At 40.2% G+C, this 26642-nt stretch overlaps 1 protein-coding gene across 5 annotated transcripts in view; it reads left to right on the top strand.

Moving 5' to 3' along the window:
- The window catches only part of rnf220a (ring finger protein 220a), a 265577-nt gene extending 239393 nt beyond the window's left edge, over positions 1-26184 (top strand). For all 5 annotated transcript variants that reach the window (XM_041803399.1, XM_041803397.1, XM_041803396.1 and 2 more), the window contains 3 exons: positions 13208-13319; positions 18135-18209; positions 24485-26184. In XM_041803399.1, coding sequence (XP_041659333.1) covers positions 13208-13319; positions 18135-18209; positions 24485-24556 — 259 coding nt within the window. In that variant the 3' untranslated portion in view covers positions 24557-26184. The remainder of the gene's footprint in view (positions 1-13207; positions 13320-18134; positions 18210-24484) is intronic.
- The last annotated feature ends 458 nt before the right edge of the window (positions 26185-26642 follow it).

The raw sequence follows: 26642 nt of genomic DNA, 5'->3' as shown, positions 1-26642 counted from the left end.
GATGAACTCATAACTTGAGCTTTCTGAAACCTTTTTGTGCCTTTTTTAGATGGAAAATTTCCTTTGAGTATTACATAACTTTGAGCAATTTATGCTGTTTCTGTTCTAGACTCAGAAGGTTGCCTATTTTCTGCTTAAATCCCAGACAAAACTGTCTATCAAAAGCCACTGTGGGAGTTTGCTCTCCCAGATAAGTAAAGACAGATTTATGCTACTGGTTCATCTGGAGGTTTGCATAACCCTTAACCCTGGCAAAGGTGTACACACCTAGCCAATGTACAGCTCCTCAAAAATGACTTTTGCAGTATAAACAATGCAGACTGCCAGCCCTGTGACTGGTGTGCAGGGCAGCACTTCCACTCTCTAGGTCAGTGGTTCTCAACTGGTTGAGTCATGGGACCCACCATCAACTACTCAAGGAGAATTGTGACCCAAATTTGGGGGATTTTTTTGGTCAGTCAGATGTATTTGATTAAAAAAAATAGTCGAGCTTGGGCCTAAGCATTACAGGAGCTGTAACAGAAACAACAACAACAAAAAATCATGTTTTATAAAGTCTCATAGACCATTTGGCACCATTTTTTTCTCCCAGGCACACATCTGCAAACCACTGAAAAGGGCTTTGCTACCCACTTTTAGGTCCCGATCCACCAGTTTAGAACCACTGCTCTAGGTATTGTTTACAGGTATATTGTGTGCACTCTTGATACAACCAGTTAAATGTACTTACAGACACAAATATCAGATATGCATTTCCTTATTGAAGTGCAAAAATCTTCCCCTTTCTCTCTGCCTCTGCTAATTCAGCAGCAGTCGAGCTCCTCTGATGTCTCCACTTTTTTGTCTTTTTTTTGCAATTACTCCAGCATGATCAATTGCTTCTCAATATTATCAGCTCCAACTCAAACATAATACACTTGTTTTTTAACTTTTTCTGCACAAAATGCTATTAATTTTTCTTAATTCTGGTCTTAAAAAGTCTTACATTCAATTTTTTTTAAGTGTGTAGGAACCCTGAATAATAAACTACTAATAATTGGTATCAGTAGTGGCCCTGAAAAACCGAATTGGTCAACCTCTACTTTCAATTAACAGAAATTGCAAGAAAAATCCTGCATACTGTCTAAACCAGTGCTTCTCAACTGGTGGGTTGGGACCCTAAAGTGGGTCACGGAGCTGTTTTCAGAGGGTTGCGAAGTTGTTTATGGAGAAAACTGCATCTAAAAGTACATGAGCTATGGAGGGTCATAGCCAAAATGCGTTTGCACATTTTGTTTTACTCTATTTTTCCCCTGTAATGAATACAATTTAGTCATTTTCTAGAGATATGAACCCATGTATCTCATTTTCTGAGGAAATGAAACTGGCTTTATTTCTAAAATCTTTAAGTTTTCAGAATTTCCTGAAAACAGCCAATATTTACACCTCATCATGGGAAATGGAATGAAATACCACATGTGCATGCATATCAGTTTAGGGTTTCTTTAAAGGTATGCTTGTCCTGTCTCTTTCTTTCGTCACGTTATATTCAAAATAAGATACAAATTCCAGCATTCATTATTTAATAAATTTGATTTCCTGAAAGTTTTAAGATATTGGGGTCCCAATTGCTCATTCAGGGAGTGGTGGTGGGTCCTGAGGCCAGATTAGTGGAGAACAACTGGTCTAAACTGCTGAAATACATCACAAAGTTTAAGTACTAAAATGTTTCCAATGTATATGTGCAATTAAGGGCCGTGTGCTGGAGTTTTTCCTTGCAGTTTTCTTTCCATCTGCAAATATCTCATGAAATAGATGTAGTTGTCTTCTTTCATTAAAAACAAAGACTGTATTGATTCCAAAGAAGTGGTATCTTCAAGTATCAAATATTTTGACCTCCTTTAGCTGCAGGTTGGATTGAACATTGCAGAAACTATCCACACACAGCAGTGTCACAAACACACACTCAGAGGCACACACCAATCAGGAGCAGCCACACTGCCCTATTCATTAGAAAAGTCTGAGTGTGAAAGGCCAGTGCTCTGTAATTCCCTCATTTCCATCTCCTCATCCATATTCTGCCACAAGTAAACAATCCCACACACACACTGAAGCACACGTGCACACACATCCCCTCCCTGTCCCCTGCATGGGTAATAGAGGTCAGCTCATTGCAGGAGAGAGAAACGTCTGTGGGCGAGCAAGGAAAGAGGAAGAGGGATTTGGTTGATTGGTTGCTTCTGCATGTCTGGCATATTCTCCTGTCCTTTTGCCCCCATGCCATTACAAAAACACACACAAATACACATGAAAAAACACACACAGACACACACTGAGCCAGGGTCAGTCTGCTTGTTGCCTCCATCCCAGCTTCTATTTCTTTAAGTGATTTCTTTTGTCCAGCTGAGGGTATCCCTGAAGAACACCACTCTGCTGCTGTTTCCTTAACCTCCTCCACTTCAGTCATTTTATCTGAAAAAAAAAAGAATATCTGGTATTTAAAGCTGAGCTAAACTCATGTTTTTAGATTTAATAAGGTACAAAGTCAAAAAATAAATGTTTGTCCATGTTTTAACATTAGTATTAGACACCAGCATGTAGGTTTCATGTGATAAATGCTTCATTTAAATGAATCAATCGACTCTCCATGTGTGTCTGAGTGTGCGTGCCCCATATTAAATATCAGCAGAGAGGAGAACTGGTGAATAAGCAGAGCAGCTTGAAGTGTATTGATCATTCACAGCGCTGCAAGGCTAGAGGGATGCATGTGGGTGAGTGTGTGTTTGCTGAGTGAGGGGGTGCATTCGATAAGTTGTTGTCTGTGCTGTGATTGTCCTTGTTTTTATCTATGGATCTGTGCGTGTGCATGTGTCTAAAGGCAGGTCAGTGCAGGTGAGCAGAGACAGAGATGATGATTCCATTATGAAAGTTACAGAGATACAACAAAGGCTGGTACATTTCAGAAAGAAAGGAGGGTCTAAAGTAGCTTTTGGTAGTGTTTCAGAGGTATTTCAGTAGTAAGAGAATATCTCCACAGCTGAACTGTCTTACCTAGAGCCTAGCCCGTGAGATGTGTCTGCGAGTTTTGAACAATACTATTTTTGTGGGTAGCCTTTTCTCTGATTATATATACCTGATGTCTGTATGCCTAAATCTGCAGATGATGTCTCCTAGTGTTCAGCACAAGAAAGTAGCCCTGGGCGTTAAAGCCTAAATATATCACAATATTTCTTTTGCCCTTTGCGGTAACAGTATTATATCACGGTATTACAGAGTTAAACAGAAAAACAATTTTAATGCATATTCAGAAGTTAAAACCCCCTTCTTCCCCTAACAGCAAACCTGTGATGGCTCATTAAAGTCTTATTAATCTTCTAAAATCAAAACTGGACCTGTAGTTTGAATTTTCAATCGTCTTTTACTGAGGTGAGTCAAGTTGCTCCTGTTAACACAACATTTCTCAACAGCACTCAGGAAAACCCACAACTACGAACTTTTATTTTGAAGGATTTGTTGGCAGTACCACATTAACCATTGATTTAACTACCAGTGAGTTTGTGCTACTACTAAAAAGCAGCTTTTCTGAGCTCTTTTATCACCACCTCTCGCTTCTTTGAGTCATCAGGGACTTAAAACAAGCAAATCATCAATAAGCAGCTGTGATGTAAGTCGCAGTATTACCATCGGGCTAAAGACAAATCATCTCGAGCCCTGTATTAAAGCCCCAGACAGGCAGATAAAAAGGCTGTGCAAAAACACTCGCTTTATGTTGCTGTTATTACAGACATTGAAGTTCAGGAGGAGAGAACACACCTTTACCTAATTACACAAACAGGTGAGGTTTGGCTTGCTACTTGGTCGTTCTTTAGTAATGTATTCCTGCTGTTGTCATGATGGTTTAACATGTTGTCTGACAGTTTCAAAGGGAAAAAAAATACCCCAAAGTTGAGGATTCTGCTCGTGGTTCTGCTCTTACTGTGGGAGTTGTCTGGAGTTGTACAACTGAAACGGAAAACATGTCAGAAATCCGTCTGACCAGTCGGGAGCAGCCAATCAGGCCGTAATCTAGACGTGGTCAGCAGTCATATTCCTCATACCCCTAGGTACACAGCACAACAATCAACACACAATCCTAATGAAACTCCCAAGAGTGTTGCGCAACTCAATTTGTGGCTTTAGTGACAAGACTCCTTTTAAGTCATGTTTTTGGACAAGTCATCTCTTGGATTTGGAATTTTGTGACATATTTTTAATTTAATTTGATGCCAACACTTTAGCTATAATGTGTGAGTCCAAGTTTCACTTGTTTTAGCTGAAGCTTGTAATAGAAAAAGATGTTTTTTTGCAGAACACCATAACAAAAGACTACAATTTAGAAGGGCTCAGCTTAGAATATCAGTCATGTCTGAAATGTCAGGCTCTTCCCCTAAAATCAGGTTGAAGAACCGCCTTAAACTTAGAGAAACAAATCTGAAGCTGAGTTATGCTTTGTTTGCTTTATATATTTATGTGTTAAAACATGAGGCTCTCGCTGAAGTCTCAGTGTCCACCTGCAGCAGAACATGCCTTAATCTAAGTGTCCATTTAAAGGGAGCCAACAAGATGCTGAATGATTGCAATGAAACAAGCAGTCAGCTGGCTGCAACAATTCCCCGCCTCACTCTTCTCCGTTCGCTGTAAATGCACGCATTTGTGGAGCTCCTGTGCTCCTCCGTCCCCAAATGAAAATGAGATTTGTCTCCTTTGGTTACATTGATACATTGTACACATGTGAGTGTGTATGTGTGGCGTTGCACAGGGCAGCGTTAGTGAAATCTCTCTGTGTCTCTGATCCCAGATGGGTAATGATCTGGTCGCCTCCCGGGGCGTCCTCGTTCCCTTGCTCATTCCCCTGAAAGATAAATGAGCTCACCCTCTCTCTCACACACACTCTCAAACACACGCACACGCATACATACACGTACAATGCCTGAGACACTCCAAGATAAATGGCCCCTCCAATGCCGCCAATGCGATTGCTGCCAAATTTGGTGCTCCAGCTGGAACAATGCGGGGAGATTTCCATGTGGTTTCTGCAAATAATTGAATCTGTCCTCAATTTGGAAGTGATGAAGCTAGATTCCTACCCTCCAAGCCCCCCTCCCTTCCCTGTCTCTCATGTCGTCTCTTCTTCTCTGCTTCTTCTCAGCCATATTTCTCCCTTTTCGGTCTTCTTTCTCATTCCCATTTCTCTTCTCCTCCAGTCTTCTGTCTTAATTTTTCTCAGGCACTTCTAAACAGCATCCTCCCCTTCCCTTTTGCCATCTGAGACTTGCACACATACACAAACACCGGCGCACAAATCGAGCCGGAGCAGGGGAAATCAATAGTGACTTAAATGTTTTATCATGGTGTGTCAGTGTAGTTAAGGCCTTGGTTAACAGGGTGCAGCAGGGAACGATGCTCTAAAGGGATTTACCGCTGCTTTTTCACAGCACATACATGTGTGGGATTTACTTCCTCACCTGCAGAGTGAAACACTATACTGACCTGCACTATTAATTCAATTTTAATAGCAATCACAATTTTGAACTTTCCGCATTCAAAGAAACTAAATTGTTGGCAATTATCTACATTTAGATAGTGCTCCACCTGCATAAAACTCTTATGAGGTTGTCTGTTGAAAATAATTCTTTATAAATACATTATCCTGTTTAAACCAGGTTTGATTTTGTGTGGTTTTGTGAACATTCTCTAATTTTAATGTTTATTTGCATACTCCTTTACTCTGATGTTGCACCGTCCACTGAAATTGCTGTACTTTTTCTTTACTTTTTATTAGAAACAGTACAGTACCAGAATTTTTGTGGGTCAAATATAGCTCTGGTACAAGTGACTGGTAGAGTATTAAGCAGGCTGGGAGAATTTAAAGATTTTATGTGAGTCTCCACAAGATGGCAGTGTTAGCAGGGCAGTCATCACAGTCAGTTTAAAGGTCACTTATGCAAAATACAGTTTTTCAGGCTTTTCTAACAAAAATATCTGCCCCTGGCGTGTACACAGTCCCCCCAAGAATCAGAAAATTCCGTTCCCTCCCGCCCTCTCTTTCTCCAACTTTCAGAAAATATGTGCTAAAAACAAACCGTTCTCAGATTCTCTCCTCATGTTGTCATGTGGGGATTTAGCACCACCCCAGGTTCGGTTGGCCCTCCTCGCGCAGAAGAAAGTTCTTTCATCCTTTACTGACCCTCAGCTGGCAGCTGAGAGGAGGATCAAGAGAGCCACATCCATTAAGCTACATTCATATCCGGAGAGGGGTGGAGTTGGGGGTGGAGTCAGACAGCTCAGTAACATTTAAAGCCACAGACACAGAAACAGCTCGTTCTGAGCAGGGCTAACACAGAGGGGTTTTTAGAAATGCAAAAATCAAATACTTGAGGTTTTTTTCACCAATAAACTTCACAGGCATGTTTTCAGGACCTCTTGGACCAATATAAACTTGTCTTAAAGGGGTAAAATGTGTGACCTTTAACACAGCGCAAGCTTCAGCTCCAAGAGGAAGCATATTTGTTATTAACATCAGCGAGTTATCAACAGTGATAATTCTGCTGCCTCTGAATTGGCTATCGATGTCTTCCATGGAGCTAACTTATCCACAGTGCCGACGCTGAACCGACAAAATTATTGAACCTGCATGCTAAGGTGCCACGAAACAGTGTCAACTTGTATACAAGTTCATACGGCAGCGGATTCACAAACGCACAGACTTCTCTGCAGTTCAGCATAAGAACTAGCTTGCTAACGCACTAGCAGGAAGATAATGGGTTGCTAAATTGTGTTTTAAGATAAACGTAGCATTCGTAATTCAGTTGCGCATCGATACAACCTCCAACCTGCAGCATTAACAGCCTGACAGGTATATTGGAAAATGTGAGCTCCAAAAGGGCAGATGTATTACGCTAATTGGTGTCTCATTTGTGTGATTTTAAATTTACTGAATAGCTAAATAGCTTACAATAAGGCTGTGTACATGCCATTATTGTGGCTCCATAGTGTGAGATTAAATGATCAGTTAAAAAGAAAACCGTTTCACTTGCTTTGTGAGCCTATCAGTGCCCAGAGTGAAGATAAGCCATGGAGAAATGCAATAATAATATTTGATTTGATTACTGGAGCAAGGTTTTATTGTAAAAGCCCTTCTCATAGATTTATTTACTCGGTGATATGAGCATTGTGAAGGGCAGCTCAACAAAACAATGTTTTATCTCTTAATCAACCTTTGTTTGTATAATGCCATTTCATAACAAAGTTATCTCAAGACACCTAAAGAGAGCAGGTCTAGACTTTACTCTCTGATGTGGCCTATTATAATTAAGACTGCCGCTAATAACCCTGAGCTCAGCACTAGCAGTATTTAGTCTCATTACAGTGGCGAGACTTACCCCAGGGCTTATGGAAACCCTTCTTCCAGCCCAGATGATGCCCGAGGCCACATTTACCCCTTACTATACCCTGAAGATGTGGGTTATATTTTTTCAACAGATTATTTTCCCATACTCCTGGTAGTATGCAAAGACATCCAGAGTACAACCTGTCAAATCTTCTTCCTTTCCAGTGGTGCCCTCTGGCAGCTGACTGGCCACATCTTCACCTTACTTGAGCCTCAACTTTTGGCCCAACCATGCCTAAAACTTTAGCAGCGTACTGTAAATTGTGCAGCCCAAGAGCGGGGCAGTTGGCAAATTTAAGGACTGCTGCTGTATCATATTTGACCAGATGTCAGGGGCTAAAATGCCATAGCAGAATGTTTGTCCCAGTCTAGCCTTGGCAAGAAGTTAGTGGCAGGATATTTTCAAAATAAAACAATCCCTTAAATAGGATTAATCATGATAAAAATCATAATGTCAGTATTGATCTAAAAAAAAATAATGATTATCGTTATGTAAAAAAAAGTGCAGCTCTAGAATTTCGGATTAAGTTGTATATTTTTAATTGATTGTTTTGTAATTGCATCGTTTGAGTCTTTGTGTTGAGAGAGGAACAAGCGGGGCAAAAATGTAGGAAGACAGTAGATTAAGACGTGGGTCTGATTGAGATGGATGGTGGAGGTCTTCAGCTACACACAGACACACACACACACACACACACACACACACTAATGAAATGAGAAATAGCCTCACACACGTAGGGCACAGAGCGCTAAATAGAGGGGAGGCATGGCCATCTATCTGTCTCTGTCAGGCTCTTCTGCACTCTCTATTCAACTGGAGGAATAGATCCACAACTGTTTCACTTTCTTCCACTCACATACTCAGACACAACAGTCTTAAAGCCCGGCGGGGCAGTAACTGAGTTGGAGTAGTAGCAAGTTGTGTGAATGGAAGTTGTATTTCAGCGTTAGTTCCTCAGGTTTTATGATGCCAGACCTTCAGATCAAGGCCACAGATTCAGTTTAAACCTTTAGAGGCAGAGCTTCATCCCAGCGTGCTCACAAACTCTCTGAAACATAAAACCATGCAAACAGATGTTCAGGACGTACAGACAAATATGTTGATTCTGTTGTTTAATCACTATAAATCTCTGACATATTCATATAGTGGTAGAAGGACTGCTATTTGAAGGGGAGGTGTTTTAAACCTTTCTTTTTTACAGTTGGCAGAGGGCAGCTAGTATGCAAGGCTATAAGGAAAGAAAACTACCCAGAGGATAAGTTCTGTTAGTATACTTTTCCTTTAGCCTGTCACAGCAATGCAAATCCATCCCTCTCCTCAGATGAATTTGCCACACCCATTGATTTGTTTGTGCAATAGCCTTTGCTACTTTCATAGAAAGATACTGCCATGCTAAGTGGTAAAAGCCAGCCCTAACACACTGGTGTATTTCTTCTCCTGGGAGTATTTCATATTTTTGGTTCTAACCCAGGTTAAACTACCTTTTTCTGTCATTCTGTCATTCTGTGCCAGAGTCCCAAAGTAACATAAAGTTTTGTTTTAGCTCATAGTCTGAAAGTTTGAAGACCCCTGAGCTAGCTTAAATCAGAGGCATGCACGAACAGCATAAACGCCTTAAACTCAAGGATTCTTAGTTGTGGTTCCTGTTTGTTAGGAGGCTGTTTATCTCCTTGTGTGTCAGATTCAGCCCCAGAGAGTTTCCTTTCCTTTCCTTTGCCCTGTGAAGTCATCCTGCTCTCCTTTTTTAAACCATCATTAAATCTCTGCATGTCTTACACTCCCCAGCTCCCTACACCGGTTTAAATGGCCACATCCACATAAAGATAGATTAACATGTCTCTTTATTGGATTGAGAAATTAAATAACTTTTTCAGGGTGGTTTTTTATAAATTTACTTTAATGAATTAAATTTCATTGTATTGAAGAAGGAGCTATGTGCAGAAAAAATTAAATATTTTCAGAGTAAAACTTTATTTTCTTTTTCTTTAACTCCCATGGGACAAAGAGCTAGAGCCCCTTGGCAGACTTTGTGGTGTCTGAGCGACAGAAGTCTTTATTAGAGCTGGTAAAAGAATGAGACCAGCCTTTTTTTAAGGAACAAACCTCCGTCCTGTCCCGTCCAGCTCTGAGTCTACTGCTGCTTTATAAGCTAGCAGACCAATCAAGGCTAAATGGCTTTTTACAAGCTCAGAACTAATAAGAGGAGAGGGTAAAGCAGTTTATAGGGCATGGAGTGGCGAGTCAGGCTGGGAGTCCCAACCAAGTCTTTATAGACACGGGATGATGATGGGGTTACAGCAAGGAACTAGAGCAGGTTGACTTTTTCCCAAGGACCTTAGTGGAAGAAGCAAAATCTGGTTTTGTGTAGTGCTGAACGGATTAGTGTGTAAAGCTACTGTCCTTCAAGAGAAGGACTTTGAGTCCTCAAAACAAGTAAATCATTGTTTGCAGGACAAAGTGCGACCCGCTACTAATGCTGTTCAAAACAGGAACCATTAGCTTCAACCAAAGAAAAAATATGTCTTTGCACAATAGAAAAAAAATAATATTTTTGAGAAGTGATACCTCTACACTTTCTTTCTGTCCCCAGTGATGTAATGTCAGTTTTTCCTTTAGGTCTTGACTGCTAGGAATGTCTTCAGTGTCTCGACCTTTGCTATTAGACCACACCAAGAAACTTAAGCAAAAATTTGCAATTGAAGCTTGCATCAACAGTTAAGTTTTGCACAATGGCCTAAATGCCTCATGTCTGCCTTGGTTGTACAGCACTTTTGTCGACATGACTGTTTTTTTTTTATTATTATTATTAAAAATAAACAGGCTTTATAAATAGATTATGCATGAATTGCAGTGTTGCAGAAGCGTGAAAGAGCTTGCAACAGTGGTAACTCCACACAGTCATTCAGACATCACTGAGCCGCCTTACTGGCTGCACAGATCCCTTCCTGCAGAGCCAGCCTCACCTTGCATTGCCTCTGTCAATACCACTGAAACTAGCACAGAAGGGAATCACTGCATCATTCATTAGACCTTCATATCGAAGGCGAAACTTTGCAGGAACATATATACCACACCTTGAAACAACAATGTAACCAAGTCATGAGTCTAAAAGAATGAGTCCCCTATCAACCAACAGCAAGTCAATCTAACACCATAATTATTCTGACAATGTTTTTTGAAAGAAAAATTGTGCATTGTGGCTTAAAATTGGTATAAACGGTTTGTCATTTAAGCTTGTAAGCCTAGTAATGGGAATATTTTTTATTACATTTATTATATTTATTTATCTGTATTTCCTTTAAATTGATTGTAATTTCGAGTCATTAACAGTGAGATCAGTCCTTACCGCCTATACCGCAGCTGGCCTCTGGGGGGGTGGTCAAGCAATTTTGGCTTGAGGTGGAGACTTGACAGAAAACTGCAGGTTTAATCTGATTTAAACTGAAAAGTCTGTGTTTATCATGCATCATATTAATTGATCATGCCTGACAGGTGGATTCCTGTAAAACAGATTGAATGTTAAGTCAATCCTGATAAAACTTTCTCAATGTTAATTGTTTTTGGGGTTAATTTGGTATCCAAAGACAACAGATAACCTATAAACCACATCTTTTCTCCCCATGTTGATCACTGCTCTATATTATAACCCACACAATACCAGATAAATCAAACTAGGGTTGAACAGTCTAGATCATTTTGACTCATACTGCAAATTTGAAATGATCTTTCTCATTTTGATTAAGAAAAACATGCAAAATCATGGAAAGAAGGATATTTTTTAAAACTTAAAAAAATGGCATTTGATTGTTAGCATGATAGGTAGAGCATAACACCTCTGTTGCAAAATAAGTATCAAACTGGTATTTTGACACTTCAGGTTAAAGAAATATTGCACCTTCTGCTAAAATTGAAGTAGGACATATTGCAACTTAATGCAGATTTCGTTTCATTGCTCAGCCTTAGTTAAGACTAGAACTTCTTTCAGCAAAAGTCAGGGGGTTTCAGGTAATACTGTTTGATTAACACTGAGGATTGGAACCATTCAAGACAGTCAAACATCCCCTTTAAGTTTTACTAAATATAAAATAAATGTCCTGCAAACACTAAGCTCTTCAGCTAAGCCTCAAAGTGTGTTTGAGGATGTGGAGATATAGCCATGCTAACCTGAAATGTTTAACTTTGATTTAATCTTCCATTTAGTTTAGATGTTCGATTTATTTTAATGAGCCTGGTAGGTATCAAAGAAATAAGATGTAAAACTAATCATATTCTCTACAGCGCAGGGCCCGGCTCTTAATAGGATATAGAGAAAGTCCATCCTTATTTTCTTTTCTTGCAGCCTCCGCTGTTTGAGGATGCAGCAAATGAAGCCATAACCACACAGCCACTTATCGTTCTCCATGCACCCTTCCCTCTCTGCGCTTGTCCTTCCCCATCCAGATCAATACCATAGATCAGCTAGCTATCAGGCTGCAAAATGACCACATCACCATAAACACACACTCACTGCCTTTTAACACACACACACTGCTACTGCGAGTGGATGGCTCTAATAAACACCAGCTGGCTAGTGCGGCCTCGTCTCGCAGCGCCAAATCATCATCAGCGGCGGCATTGTGGTCTGTACGTCTCCCGTATTGATTTAGTTATGGCTGCTTCATATGCTGGCCGACAGTGTTAAATGCGCATTTTCTGTTATCATGCTGCACATTAATCAGAGGCCGCTTAGTGGCAGGAAGGAAGGGAGGATGCGGGATAGAAGGAAGAAGGGATGAAGTACAGGACGAGACAAGAAGAGATAAATACAGCGGCAAGGAGATAAATTGTAAAGGATGGATGGACATGGAGATTGAAGGGATACAGAGGATAAGAGTGAACATGAAAGGGAAAATCAGAGAACAGGTGACTTTGCTGAAAGTAAAATGAGGAAAGTTGAAGGATAAAAGGGTGGAATAAATTCAGAAGATGAGAGAGTGGAGTAAGCAAGGGAAATGTCGCAAGATAGGGCCTTTGAGGATACAGCCATGTCGGTACGATAAAAAAAGCCTTGACTGTGTATCGAGCTGCAGAGACGGAAGATAGTAACACAAAAATGTTCAATATAATCATGCCAAACTGCATGCTGAGTGACAAAATGCAGGTTTGAGGTCATAATCAGATGGCTGTGACTTAAAGCTGTAAAATAATCTATTGGACAACAGAAGAAAAATGACTCACATATTCATTTCAGTCATTTTACAAGAAGAAATATCAAAAACATCCTTGGTTAAGCTTCTTACGATATGATACACTTTATTGTCCCTTTGGGGAAATTTGTCTTGGACTCCTTCTTAAGCAAGGAACACACTACAAGATAACTGTCCTGATTTTAAGCCACATTCCCACCTTCCAGCCAAAGTTAGCAGATTCTCTGATGATTCTCAAGATTATCTTGCCAGTGCTCTGTGGGCTGTCACTTGAAACAGAATGGTAGCCAATCAGGAAGCAAGCTGACTGAAGAAGGAAACACAACAGCCATGGCCACAATCGTCAAAGCAAAAGTCAGATGAATGTTGGATATGCAGAACCAACTTGATGATTTCCATCAGCATGAGTTTAATACAGCGTTTTCTGTAAAATAGCACGTTCAGAGTGACAAGGGCAGGTGGAGAGGAATCACATACATAATAGTGAAACTGTTCTTAGATTTTTAGGTTTTATCTCAATGTGGAAATGTTTAGTCTTAAGCATGCCGGGGTTTGCAGCTCTGTGTCTCTAAACTTGATGTCTCTCTGTCTGTCCTTGTTCCTCTCTCTCAGGGTAACAGAGGAAGAGTCCACGGCCACTACCATGGAGGCTCTGAAGGCTCGGATCAGAGAGCTGGAGAGGCAGATACTGAGAGGAGACCGATACAAGTGTCTCATCTGCATGGTGAGTTTATGTGAAGTTTTTCTGCTCCTCTGCTTGCCTGTCTTCATTGTCAGCATTGTGCTTTTCTAAGAAGCCACTAAGTCATTTTTTTTTGTTAAAGCTCAGCAGAGTTTGGATGGATTAATAGTGAACTTTTAAATAGTGCTCAGGTTGACAGTAGAAGGTAAAACCCTTAGCTTCGTTTGATGAAGAGCATCCATGTACCACAGCTGAACAGATGCTGTGTACCACTTCAGTCTGGGTTCTTCAAAATGGGTCTTATAAAGCCAAAAACATCAAAGCAGGCTTCTCCAGATTCCACCTTCTTCTGCCCAGATTTTCCTCTAGATTGTTTTGTGTTTGAACGGAGGTAGTCATTAGAAAACAGATGGCATTAATGACCACTGTCCAGGAGATCCTTTTTATAACTGAGCTATCAAAATGGATATCAGTTTCATTTTTTTTTTAACTGATACAAGAAAAATCAAAGTGCTGGTATCATTAAAACTCCTTCTCAATTGGTGGATGGTGAATGTTTGCTAGGGGAAAAACATCATCTAAGAATCTAATGAAGGGTAGCAGAAAGGATTTTTAAAAAGTGCCTGACAGATTTTTCCTGGATTGTTCTGGAATTTTCTTTTTGAATTTATCTGAAATTTTCAAGGAATTTTTACTCCTAATTTTTTGGAAACTTAAAGTAAGTTCCTCAAAAAGGTTGAAGAATTTTCCTTTTCATTCTGGGGGGTTTCTTTGGTCATTTTCCCAGAAATGTTTGGTAAAATTATCTGGGACTTTTCCTGTACTGGGACTTTTTGGAATATTCAACAGAAATTGGTAGGTCTTTTTTGCAGAACCTTTCAGCAGTCTTTTTCTGGAGATTTCCAGGAATATCTTAAGACTTTTCACTAGAGACCTCCTATAAACATTAGGGAATTTATGTTGAACTTAATGGATTTTTTTTCTGGAATGTGCCCCAAAAACCTGGGAGAATTACACTGATGTTTCATTAGATAAATTTTTAAAAAATAATCAGAAATTTGAGTTGCAATTGCTCATTACGAAGATGGTAGTGGGTCCTTGGGTTGAGAGCGACTGCTCTAAATGACACTAGATGTTTGTGTGAGCATCCTGAAAAATCAATTCTCCAACTTTAGATCCACTGGATTTTTTTTTTTTTATTTGTCAGTGTTAAGTTGAAGTTTGAACAGTCCTGCTTCCAAAATACCTTTATGTCCCCCCCCTCAAAAGTCCTTTTTGAAAATAAAGGTACATCTACAAACTGCAAAGGCAGCGGCACTACTGTAAACTTCAAGACCTTCCTGCAGGCATTATTGTAAACCTTTTAAGCACTACTTCATATAAAATTAATAGCTGCCTTTTAAGCAGTCATGCAATTTCATTGCCTTGCATTGCAATTGCAATTAGTTTAATTCTGTGAAGCCTTACATACCATAAGTGGATGCAGTTCTGGATACTCCCATTCTTCACCTTGTTTTGAGGCTCCACCATCTAGTTTGATGCAAATAATTTCTCACCATCTTTGTGAATTTGTTCTTTCTCAGAGGAAATGTTGAGTAAAATTGTACTATGCTTGTAAATGGAAAACCACATTGCAGACTTAGTTTATTATTTTCTCACTTTGTGCTATAAATTTATCAATCAGTATGAAGTGAGTCATGTTGTGTGCACGTGTGACCTTTATGTTTTTCATTCACCTCAAACTGTTGATACCTTAGTGGCTTTATAAGCATTTAAGTGCTGCTGGTGTTGTGATAGTTTGTACTCCTGCATGGCTTTGCAAGTAAACTGAATGTGTGCTTAAAAAATCAGATCTCTGCTTATGCAAATTTTGTTTTTTAATTTAAACTTCAGGCGCTCTGTGTGACTTCATCATAAAAATACACGCTGCAGTAACAGAAAGAATATAATGACAGGGCATTTAATATAGTTAGTTCACCCCGGATACAAACAGGAGCCAATGCTGTATGATTAAGTGTAAGGATAGTTCTGAGCATGTGCAGGTGATTGATTGGACTCTGATCAATAATAGAAACCATGTGGCATTCAGCCATGACAGTATCATTCACGGTGCTTAACAGATACTTGAATAAGACTAAACCTGCACCCCCAGCGTCTATGTTTCCTGTTTTGTGTCAAGTGCCCATCCCGTCATCCTTCAAGCTGGTGGACAGCACAGCGTCGGCATCCTGCATGCGTGTGTGTTTGTGTGTAAAGCGGGTAATTACTGACGCCTGCGCTTCCTAAAGGTCGCCGGGTGCCTGAGGTGACACGGAGGGCAAGGCGCAGCGATCGATCACTCACTGCTCCTCGGACACACGTCTCCTCTCTGCTCATCTGTCACTGTCTTTCATCACGCACACACAAACAGAGGAAGGCAAATACGTGTGCGACGTTCACTCACACTGATGCCTCACCTCTAATCTGTCTCCCTCCGTCTTTAACTCATCTAAAAGTCATCAGGTTTTAACTAGTCTGTAATCAGGAAGCATTTTAGAGAAAGATTTGTACTGCAGCCTCTGAGTACATGCAGAAACATTTTTAACAAAGTTATGACTCAGAAACTTAAACAGTTCTGCATTATAAGCGTAATATATACATGCAATATAAGCGTGTGCTAACGATCTAATGTCAAAACAAGAGCTCTCCTGCAGGAGCAAAGTTTGAGTTTGTTCATCAGCATTTCCCGCTGTTTAAGGCGGCTGTGTGGCTTAATCATAGTTGTAGATTTCTACCACCATCTGCTGGTCATTGTAGGAATTCAGGTGTGTCCAATTTGAGAATGAAAGATTTTTACAAGGGCTTTTATGGATTTGAAAAAAAGGTAAATGCTTAAATAAATAAGTAGTGCTTGCAATTTTTTGACTGAAGGTTGCATAGAGCAAAAAAAATGTAATCCATCATCTGTGAAGCACTCCATTTCTAAATTGAAATATCCTCGTCCGCTGATCACAAAGAGGAGACACAAACCTGAAAAAAATCTGTATTTTTGTAAACTCATTGCATTAAATTAGAAAATAATCACTTGATTTCTTATTGTATAGAAATGAATCGACAGTTTTTAGATGACTGAGATGACTAAATGAGACTAAAATGTATTTTAGTTTTCATCTGACACTTAAAATCCACAATATGTGAAAGCACAAGCTGTTAGGTAGCTTGAATCTGTAGCTCTTCTGCCTTTCAGCAGTTTTTTTTAGTTTTCACTGATTAAAGCTATAAAGCAGGGATCATCAACTGGCGGCCCAAGGGGCACATCAGACCCCCCACATCTTCTCATCCGGCCCCCAGAACATTATCAACTTCAGAAATAGGCAGAAGGAAAAATATGCTGATGTATATCTAGTGTATCTTTTTTGTTTAAATTCCCCATAGCTAATAAAATAAACCCCAAAGTAACTGATTAAAGCTATTTTATCCAGATTGGTTTAATGTTTGATCCATTTTGCTCTAATCCACCTGTCTGCCATTATCAACAAATATGATGTATAATAAACACATACTTATCAGTTTATTCTTGATTTAAACTGTGGTTTTCTCATGACTTCAAGTGGTCTCCAGACTAAGAAGCAAAACTAAAAAACCTGTTTCTTGCAGGGCTTTTCCACCAATCATGACACAGCATGAAACTTAGTAACAGAGAACAAAACAGCCCCAGAAATATTCAGCAAAAATATCTCAGTAGCCCCCTTGTGGCTGGCTAAGGTGTAGGGACTGAGCTTACTTCAGAAGCTAAAAATAGCATACATTTCAAAGAAATTAATATATATATATATTTAAAAATGTGTAAAGTAGACCAAAATGTCTTTTTATTTTAGTAAATTTGAAAGTCCGTCCCCCAAAGCATTCAGCTAGGAAAAAGCCGGCCCTTGTACAAATGTAGTTGATGATCCCTGCTATAAAAGGTAGAGATGATTAATACGTGACTAAAACTAAAAGGCATTATGACCTAAAGATTTGAAATAATCAGAATAACAGTGGTGGGAGGAAATAAATGAAGGAGGCTCAGTATGAATGGAGAGGAACGTTTCCTGACGTTTGTGTTTTCATTGGCTGACCGAGCTTCATGCGCTCTCATGTTGTGTGCCTGTGCATCTGTATGTTGGTGTTTGTTAAGCATTAAGCGTGCGCGATCAGAAAACCCGCCTCTATGATTAGCTGCCACCTTTCGCCCCCCCTCCCCTTCCCTCTCCTCCCCCCTTCCCCAACACCCCCTCCCTTCCGCAGAGGAAGCCTGCTATCCAGTCAGGTGTGGAGTTCAAGAGTCTAGGGGTGTGGCCTGGGCCCCGGCCATTGGCCAATGAGGCCGGAGAGAGGCAGCCTAAGTCCCTCCCCCTCGGCCTGTACTGCCTGTACAGGGGCCTTGTGATTGGTGGCTACGGCAGCGGCATAAAGAGGCTCCTCCCACAGCCCCTACGGAGGGTAAGGCATTCCCTCCCTCCTCCGCTCCCCTTCCTCTCTCCCTCCCTCCACCTTCATCTCGTCATTCTTTTCCTGAGGAAAAGAAAAGAGTGCCCATCAGTTTGGGTTCATTCATGGCTGTCTCCCTTGTATCCTCCCCCCTCTGCCTGCCTCCCCCCTGCCTCTGCTCGTTGCCTGCCCGTTATCTGTGCGTGTGTATGCAGGTTGCCGGTTCAGTTGCCTCCCGTGCTGCCTTGCTCAGGTGTTCTGTGGCTGTTGGCTGTGTCGTTCATGGTTAGTGGTTCGATGCTGTCGGTCGGGAAATGTTCGGTGTTGTTTTGGTCGTTGTTACCTGGCATGCTTGTGTCGTTTGCATTCAGTTTGAATTCACCTTTCCTTCTCTCTGTGTGTTTTTAGGACTCATACACGATGCCGCTCACCTCCATCCAGTGCTGGCACGTCCACTGTGAAGAATGCTGGCTCAGGACTCTGGTACGCATACTCTTTAACGCACACACCATCATATCTGCTGCAGGCCAGCTCCTCATGACAGGCAGTTATTGCAGCCTCATTTTATAGTCAGTGAGTTTCTCTCTTTAGCCGTGCCCCATGGGGAGAAACTTAAATGGAAAATTCACCAAATGACCTGTTCTCCTCCTACAAACACACATGAACAAAATCCAGCCAGTGCAAACTCTTCTAGTAGTCTGTGGGGAGAGCTTAGATTGAATGTTCCCCAAAAGGCTTGTTAAAAAATTGGAATAAAGTGGTCAACTTGAACCTTCAATGAGTTCTACACTGCGCCTCAGGTCTGCACACACACACACACACAAGTAGTGGTTTTGTTGGTTATTAGTTAGTCTAATATATTCAGTAGTGTGTAATTAGCCGGTGATAATGTGGTAAATGGAGCGCAGTGTTTCTCCTGCAGGGAGGGTAGCCGTCTCCTATTTGCTTTCTTTGGTTCCTCGATGTGTTCTCATTTTTTAAACTTGCAAAGCTTTCTCTACCCTTCATCTCACTGTCTCTTTTTGCTTTACTTTATTTACATTTAGTCTATCAATCCTGCTTTCACTCATCTCAAGGGCTTTATGTATGAAACACTTAGAAGCTGGAGCATCATCAACATTTGCGAATAAGACACTGTCCACAACTGTATTGAGTGCTGACTCTTTATAGCTCTTCAAAAGAGTTGATCACATCCTTCAACCCAGTGTTTCCCAACTATTTTTCATTGGAGCCCCCCCTACATGTACCTAAGAAAAACGGAGCCAAGAGAGAAGAAAAAGTGACACATTGCCTAAAAAATCAACAAAGATTTTAATTGTTTCAAAGATAAAACCCTTAAAAAGGCATATACATGCTTTTCTTATCAAAAGACCTTTGTATAAACTACTCAATAACTGCTTTATCATTGTTTTAGTCAATATTTGCAAATCTAACTTTAGCACCCTCAAAGCAGACAAAACCTCGCACCCCACTTAAGATCTTAGGGGGGGCAAAGATCACATCTGTAGCTCTTACAGAACGTTTTCTAGCCAGCTGGAACTTGGCCGACTTTCTGGGGTCTTTAAAGGTTAAATCCAAACCAGTAAGTCTGATTTGTTGTTGGAACAGCAGTTGTGGCAGTGTTTGAATTAGAAAATGAAGTAGGCTACTCTCATGTAGAGCTATTCAAGCAAAGTGATGAGTAATGAAACATGAAGCACTATATTAATCTGCAGCAAGGACCAAAGGCTGGCAAAGCTAGCTGCTAACTTTAGCCACTCTCTACTCCACACAATGGCCATGCCTCATAAACCAACTGACACAGCGCCCCTGTGATGAATTTGACTGGGGTTTTTTTGAGCATTTTAAATACACATTTAGCCAGATAGGGAAATGGCAGCCTGGAAACATCCTCATTCTTCAATAACAACATTGACGTCTGTTTTGAATGCTACTAAAATGCCTGGTTCTTTGCGACATGCATTACTTAGCAGATAAACATTTTTAAGTTGTTTCACAAATTGTAGTCAAAGTTGAGTAGACACTCAGACATTAATCTCGAGTAACAACTCACTTGGAAGTCGGGCCATCCCAACTGGTCAGTGGATTTCTGGCATGTTTGATATTTGGTTCGTATGACTGCACACACATAATGAGAGCAGAGTTATGGTTAGAATCCTATCTTAATAGTATTTTTTCCTTTGTAAGCTGTCAACAAGTATCTTAAATTGTCATGAAAGCAGCAGGAATGCCTTTCAGATGTGCTTCCCCTATAATAAAAGTAATACATGAGCAGGAAATGTGACCTTTGGCTGACACCGTATATTTGTCATTATTTAGCTGCTAGTTGTGTTTGCTGGTGATGCAGTCCAGTCGTCATGGACCATATAACTTGCACTTTTCTTACAGGATGCCATCTGTTCACTGTGCTGGTTTAATTCCAGGTAGTAGAGCAAAGAGTGGGCTCATTTTCCAGAGCTACAGACTAATGTAGTTGCAGGTGTTGTAGCTCAGATGCAACATTTAAGTGGCATTGTAGACCCTCATTAACAAAAGTATATGTCTGTACAGATCTGACTGTGACAAAAGTTGTCAAAGCGCCATTTAAACATTGTTAAACTTTATCCACAGTTTTAAACATTTGTTTCTTTTTTGCATATGTTTCATATAGGTTTACTACATGCACCAACACTAAAGAGTTTCATAAATGTTGCTAGTCTTTTAATTGTAGGTCTGAGCAAGCTTAGGAGAATCAGACTTTTAAACTTGTGACAAAGACATTTTAAGATTGCTGCCCTTGTAGCAGTTTATCTGAGCATTATGTTGCCAATGACTGTTGTGAACATGTATTTAGTATAAGATCAATACTGATTGATGAAAAACTCTATTTTGCTACAAGTTAAAAAGCCTACGCATGTTTTATTAAGGATTTTAAGGGTTTCTAATCCTTTTTTATTACATTCTTAAGGAGATTGTTAGGAACAGTTCTTGAGTGGGAGCCATTGTTTCCATCTGATCACAGATTTGTGTGTTTCATGGTGTGTTTGGGAACCCGCGCATGCTGCCGTAGCCGGTCTAATGTATGGGGCATTAAACTTGTAGCCTGGAGACAGCTATAAAATGGGCAGGGCCAGGCTGATCAAAGTAAATGCCTGTGAATCTAGTTAACGTCAGCCCAGCCCCTCACCGCTTTAATGAGCGAGGCAGCTGGAGCGCAGCATGACGGGCACACACCCACACACACTTACCACCCACACCAAACAGGAGCACACAGCTCTGACAGGCTGCAAACAAACAACAGACAGACTCCTTCACACAGTGTATGAATGAAAGATGCTTAAATAGATGCACAGGCAAGAGTCATATGCGTTAATCATGTTATTTTGTCATATAAGGCACACCATAGCAAGAGGAATGTCTCATTTCACTTCAGCAATCTGCACCTTGTCCTTAAACAGACTGTTTAACAGTACCCTTTCACTACAGTTTTAAGCCTCACACATTAGAACGTGCAAACATAATAAAGAACTGTTCATGAGTAAAGTAAACCTCCTAGCTTAATTGTTAACGTGATTATTCTGAGAGAGACGGCAACTAAGCTAACATGGGAAAATGTGACTGTGGCTAAGTGGACATCAGTGAGTCATTTTTACATGCTTTCCAGCATATGTCTTAATCTATGAAATAGGAACATGCATGGTTGGCCACCTAAATGGTTGAAGTCTTGATGGCCAGAATTCCAAGGTAGTTAAAATGATAATATTTTCATCTGATCAGGTCCACAATCCTAGTTAAATGCTCCATCTAAATTGCAACACAGCCACCCACCACTAGTAGCCCCTGTTCCTGTGGTTAAGGGCTATACTGCCTTCCTTCCACAATGCTCTTTGATACGATGTAAACAACAACAAGAACTAATAGCACCAGTTAGGAACAGCACAGTTTAGCATTATTTCAATTTTGAAAATGGAGAAAAAGTAATCCAGAGGCTGTTTGAGATTATACTCTCATATTACCGAAACAATGAGTGGCAATATCCAGCAAAGAAATGTGGATGTTAACCTGCAAATAGAAGGTGGGGCTAGCTAATGTTGCTCCTGTGATCCTGTCTTCAGGAAGTAGTTATCAATTTTTACTGTTTAATAATAATAATAATAATAATAATAATAATAATAATAATAATAATAACTTAATTTGCATAGCACCTTTAAAAGCAGATGTTTATAAGTGCTTTGACAAGCAGAATCACACATAAGACAAAGCATCATAATAGGTATGCAATTGGTAGGATTGGCACATTTGAACATTTCTGCCAATATTTACAACCAATATTTTGGCTATAAAATCTGCTAAGTTGTAAATATTGGCAGAGTTAGCTGAGTTTTAGGCTGGACCAACAGATGCATGTCAGCTAAAGCCCTTTCTTTTTTTCATCATCATTCATTCCACTTAAAAGTATGTTTTAAGGACTGAACTTTTAGGTCTGAACTACATTTAAATGTCAGTATCTGCTAAAATTAACTTGTAAATATTGGCATATGGAGTTCCTGCAAAAATCCATTATTGTGCATCCCTACATCACAACAAAACACAAGAATGAGAACACAACAAGAAAGTCAAAACCTCAACAAAAAATAACCCATAAAAAATACAGCTAACTTTATAATAATTCAGGAGATACATTATAAAAACCTAAGAACATATCATCCTTTAAAAAAAAAATTTTGAATAAAAACTCTGGGTGTTTTTTCAAGTGTAGACTCGTAGTATAAATGCAGTTAGAATTTATGTTTAATCGAGGGCTGTCAGCATGAATTAAGATCCATAATCAGTGCATTAAATTGTTCTAATAGTGATTTATCTCTGGCTTAATGTCCCTCTCACCACACTGCAACCTCTGCCTGCAGCATCAGTGATGTAAAATAAGTCCACCACTGCTCCTTAATGTCTCATTTCAGTTTAAAAACTCAGCTCAGTGGACAACTCAAAAATTATCTCGTAATATCAAACATTTACCTTTTTACTCTTCCTTCCTTTATTTCCTTTTTATTCAAAATAAGTTCTTTTTTCTGTGATTAAGTTCATGTTCATTTCAAAATAATTGTCCTTCAAAAGCAGGTCAATATCCAAAAAGGAAGTCACTTACCCTTAAGTGAAGATGGTACAAGGTATAAACAAAAAGTGTGATTATTCTTAACTAACAATAGAAATTCTGAGGTTAATTGGGATTCAGAAGTTTTTAAATTAAATGCTAGGAACATCACTAGTAGGAAGACACTCTTTTCTGTCTTCATCTCCATCTTTTCCTTCCTCTTCGTCTTTCCTCCTTCCTCAGACATAAAGAGAGTGTTCTGGGTACTGTGGAGCCACAAATCCTCTTAGCGAGACCGTGTGAGATCTGTCAGTCTCTTGCACCACCTCTTCAGTGTGTTTGCGCTCACCTTTTAGTCTACCTTAGCCTATGCACCCACTGCAAAGTTTATTCAGTAGCTTATGGGGATAAAAAAGCCTCTAAATCATGAGGAAACTGTGCATTAGTTTCAGCAGCCACGGGCTGGTGGAAGGTAAAAGATATTGCAGGAACTTCAGTTATGAAATATGTGGATTCTGTTGTACCTGTGTGAGATATAACACAAACACTGCTTCACTGAAAAAGACTAAACTCACATATTTTACACACCATCTATACACATTACAGTGGACTGATCAAAGTCTTCACATACCAAAGAGATACTCTCAAGATCAGCCAGGGTTGGATTTGTTGATCATACATGTCCAACAGGTCATTTTTCACAGAGGTAAAATATGCAGGATGACTTTAAATCATGCCAATAGAAGCAAAAAAGCTTTTATATTCTTCTGGTTGAGCTCTAAGCATCCTTTACAAAGAAGCAATCTCTGCAGCTTCCTTTTCTAGTTAACACCAGATGTTCCACTTACCTTACACAATCTGTTTACACTCACTCAAACATCTGTAACCAATACAGAAACCGCACAGACAGTGAAATCTGTCAGCAGGAATGTGCCAGCACTTGCAACAAAAAGAGGAACAAGCTGAGAGGTGCAAGCAGGCAGAGAGGTGGAGGACAGCAGCAGAGACCACCCAGTCAGAGTGTTGTTTCACTGTCAGCCCTGTGCTGCAGATTATCACCTGCTGCTTTACTGGAGATGGCACACTATCAAAGCAGAGGAGAGGAGAGAGAGCTGAAGGACTGTGAGATGGTGCTCTGCTGCAAACAGGCTGCTTTACATTCACACACAGGAGGAAGTGGTAGTAGTTACAGGACATGTTTCTGCTCACCTGTCAGGCACTGGTGCACTCTCAGGAGATGCATAGTGTTATCCACATGCAGCAGCCGTACACAGCAGCCACCCTGCACGGTAGAGTGGATGTTAGTTCACTGTGTCTTCTGCATTTCTACACATGCACAAATTAATGCACTATCTATGCTTTAATTGATGAGAAAATGCTGATGAAAAACTACTCTCTAGCCTCATTTGTGCTTGTGTTTTTGCTGAATAAAATGGATTTTGAATGTCCAAAAGACATTTTAGTCTCGTTTTATTCTCCTTTGCGAAAATTATACTTATTTTCACCCAAGCTTATATCACCAATACTCTATTATCTTGTCTTAGTCTGCTCTTCCTCATGGAAATAGGTAGTAGATGATGATTTTAGTCGACAAAATTAACACTGCCACTGACCCCACAAACCACCCACTGTCATTAAACCAGTGTTTGAAACACTGAAGCTAACTATGTCTATCTCTCCATCACAGGGTAACAAGAAGCTGTGCCCGCAGTGCAACACCATCACCTCACCTGGAGACCTGAGGCGTGTCTACTTGTAAAGAGCACACCTGCCCTCCCTTCACACCCTGCGCCTCTTCGTCCTTCCAGTCCATTCTTCTTCTCATTTTGGATTTCATCGCCAACACTCCACATCGATTGTCAAGTTTGCGCTCTCTCCTGGCCATTGGTCGGCAGCTTCAAACCCTCAGAGAGCACACGGAGATACGAAGGCCATCTTTGAGACTCATAGACTCTTTCAGGAGGGCTGAACATGAACACTGACTCCTGACTCGCCACCAACAACAAATAAATAAAATGGAGAGAGCGTAATCCTCATAGATGGAGGGGTATTTTCCTTGCTGACATCACTTCCTGTACATGTAACTTGGAATGTGCACTGATGGACATGCAGTCAGCGGAGACCCTCAACACCCAGCTAAGCCCTGCTGAGACTTGGTAGCTTCATGCAGCCGAGCTGGAATGAACTTCTTAATACAGAATATAAAGACTACTTTTTTCCCCTCAAGCTCTTCTTTGACATTTCAGTGGTGCTGGACAAACAGGCTCGACAGAAAGCTTCTTTTTTTTTTTTGGGCCCCCCCCCCCCCCCCCCGCTGAGGTGAAAACTTATCTTCATGCCCCTGTTGCTTAGCAGAATTTTAAAAAAGGGCCTTCCCACTAAAACTGAGCTTTCAACCAAACTGAGAATAACCTCACAACCTTGGTAAGGAGTTTGACACTCCTCCTCTTTCACCTCTCCTTCTCTTTGCGAGCCTTTTCCTCCCCTTCATCCCTCTTTTTGTGGTGTTCTAGTGAAGTAAACCAAAATTTTCCCTCCTTCAAGATGCAGTGCAAGCACATGTAATATAGTTCTATGTATGTTTACAATGTTGGGTGTAAATGACATAGAGTTCACACACAAACACAGACATGCAGACACATACAGAAGTATATACTATCAAAGTCCTGTTTTTAGTTGGCAGGGTTTGGGAACAATGTTTCTTGGGGAAAAAATGGCTGGAATAAAAAAAAAGCCTTCTGTATTTTTAAAAAAGAAATTCATTTGAAGATCCGTCGAAGTTTTATTTCACTGTACAGGAATAAAAAATCTAATAATAAACTACTCAAGACTAGATGGTCAAGATTTAGATGGTGTAATTTTTCTGCAGAGTACCCTGAAAAAAAGCAAGGAAAGATCTTTTTTAGTTCGAATGTTGACAAGAAAACAAGCAGAACAATGCTCTTTAGTTGCAACACTGTCCAGCTGAGCCTCTTCTTTTGAACCTCCATCTCTGCTTCCTCTCTGTGAGGTAACATCACGCTCACATCATAGTCTAGAGATGTTTTCTTTTCCCCTACATGTGTCAAAGAAAGCTTTGTCCATTGCTCCATCATATTGCTATGCTGCAAAAAAACGTCCCCGAAAATGGCAACCATGAAGGGCAGCTTCTTTTTAGCTAAAATAAATTTGAAAGTCTCTAGAAAAATAAGGATGGCCGAGGCCTAACTGGCAACCACCAGAACCTACAGCAACCGCCATCCCCCGTCCCCCTCCCTCCCTTTACGACAGCAGCAGCAGCAACCAAGGTGGTGGTGTGCTTTGTGTTTGTAAAACTATGTATTCTGTGACGTCTGTATTGTTGTAAGAAATGCTGAAAAAAAAGAAAAAATAAAACTTCTCAAATACCACGAGTGGTCTTTATGATGTAATGGGGGGGGGGGGGGTGTTAACACATGATCCTGTTTCCCAAGGCATAGATGGGGAAGAAAACCTTTGTAAAAATAATGTGAATAAGCACAATTATTAACACACTGGAGTTAAATTAAGACTTTTTAATAGGCTAAACAGAGCGAATGAGTAAAAGGCAGGAAGTCTAAGAATATTAACCCTTTATATTATGCAACTGTTGCAATTAACACTGCTAGGAGAACAATTTTCACTACCATACCTAAGATAATTGGCCCTTTGCAAGGGAAGTACCATGACCAAAGCAATTACCAGTATTTATCTGCTGCATTCAATTAATGCCGACATCAGGTTCACAAAACTGTTGATTCAAAGTTTTTAGGCAGAAAAAGACCCCTTTTTGTAAATATAAAGTTTGATTTAATTCACCAAGACACCAATTATTTGATGTGGCATGG

This window comes from Cheilinus undulatus, linkage group 13 (assembly GCF_018320785.1).
Source record: "Cheilinus undulatus linkage group 13, ASM1832078v1, whole genome shotgun sequence".
NCBI lineage: Eukaryota > Metazoa > Chordata > Actinopteri > Labriformes > Labridae > Cheilinus > Cheilinus undulatus.
This window is presented reverse-complemented; position numbering and strand designations above follow the sequence as displayed.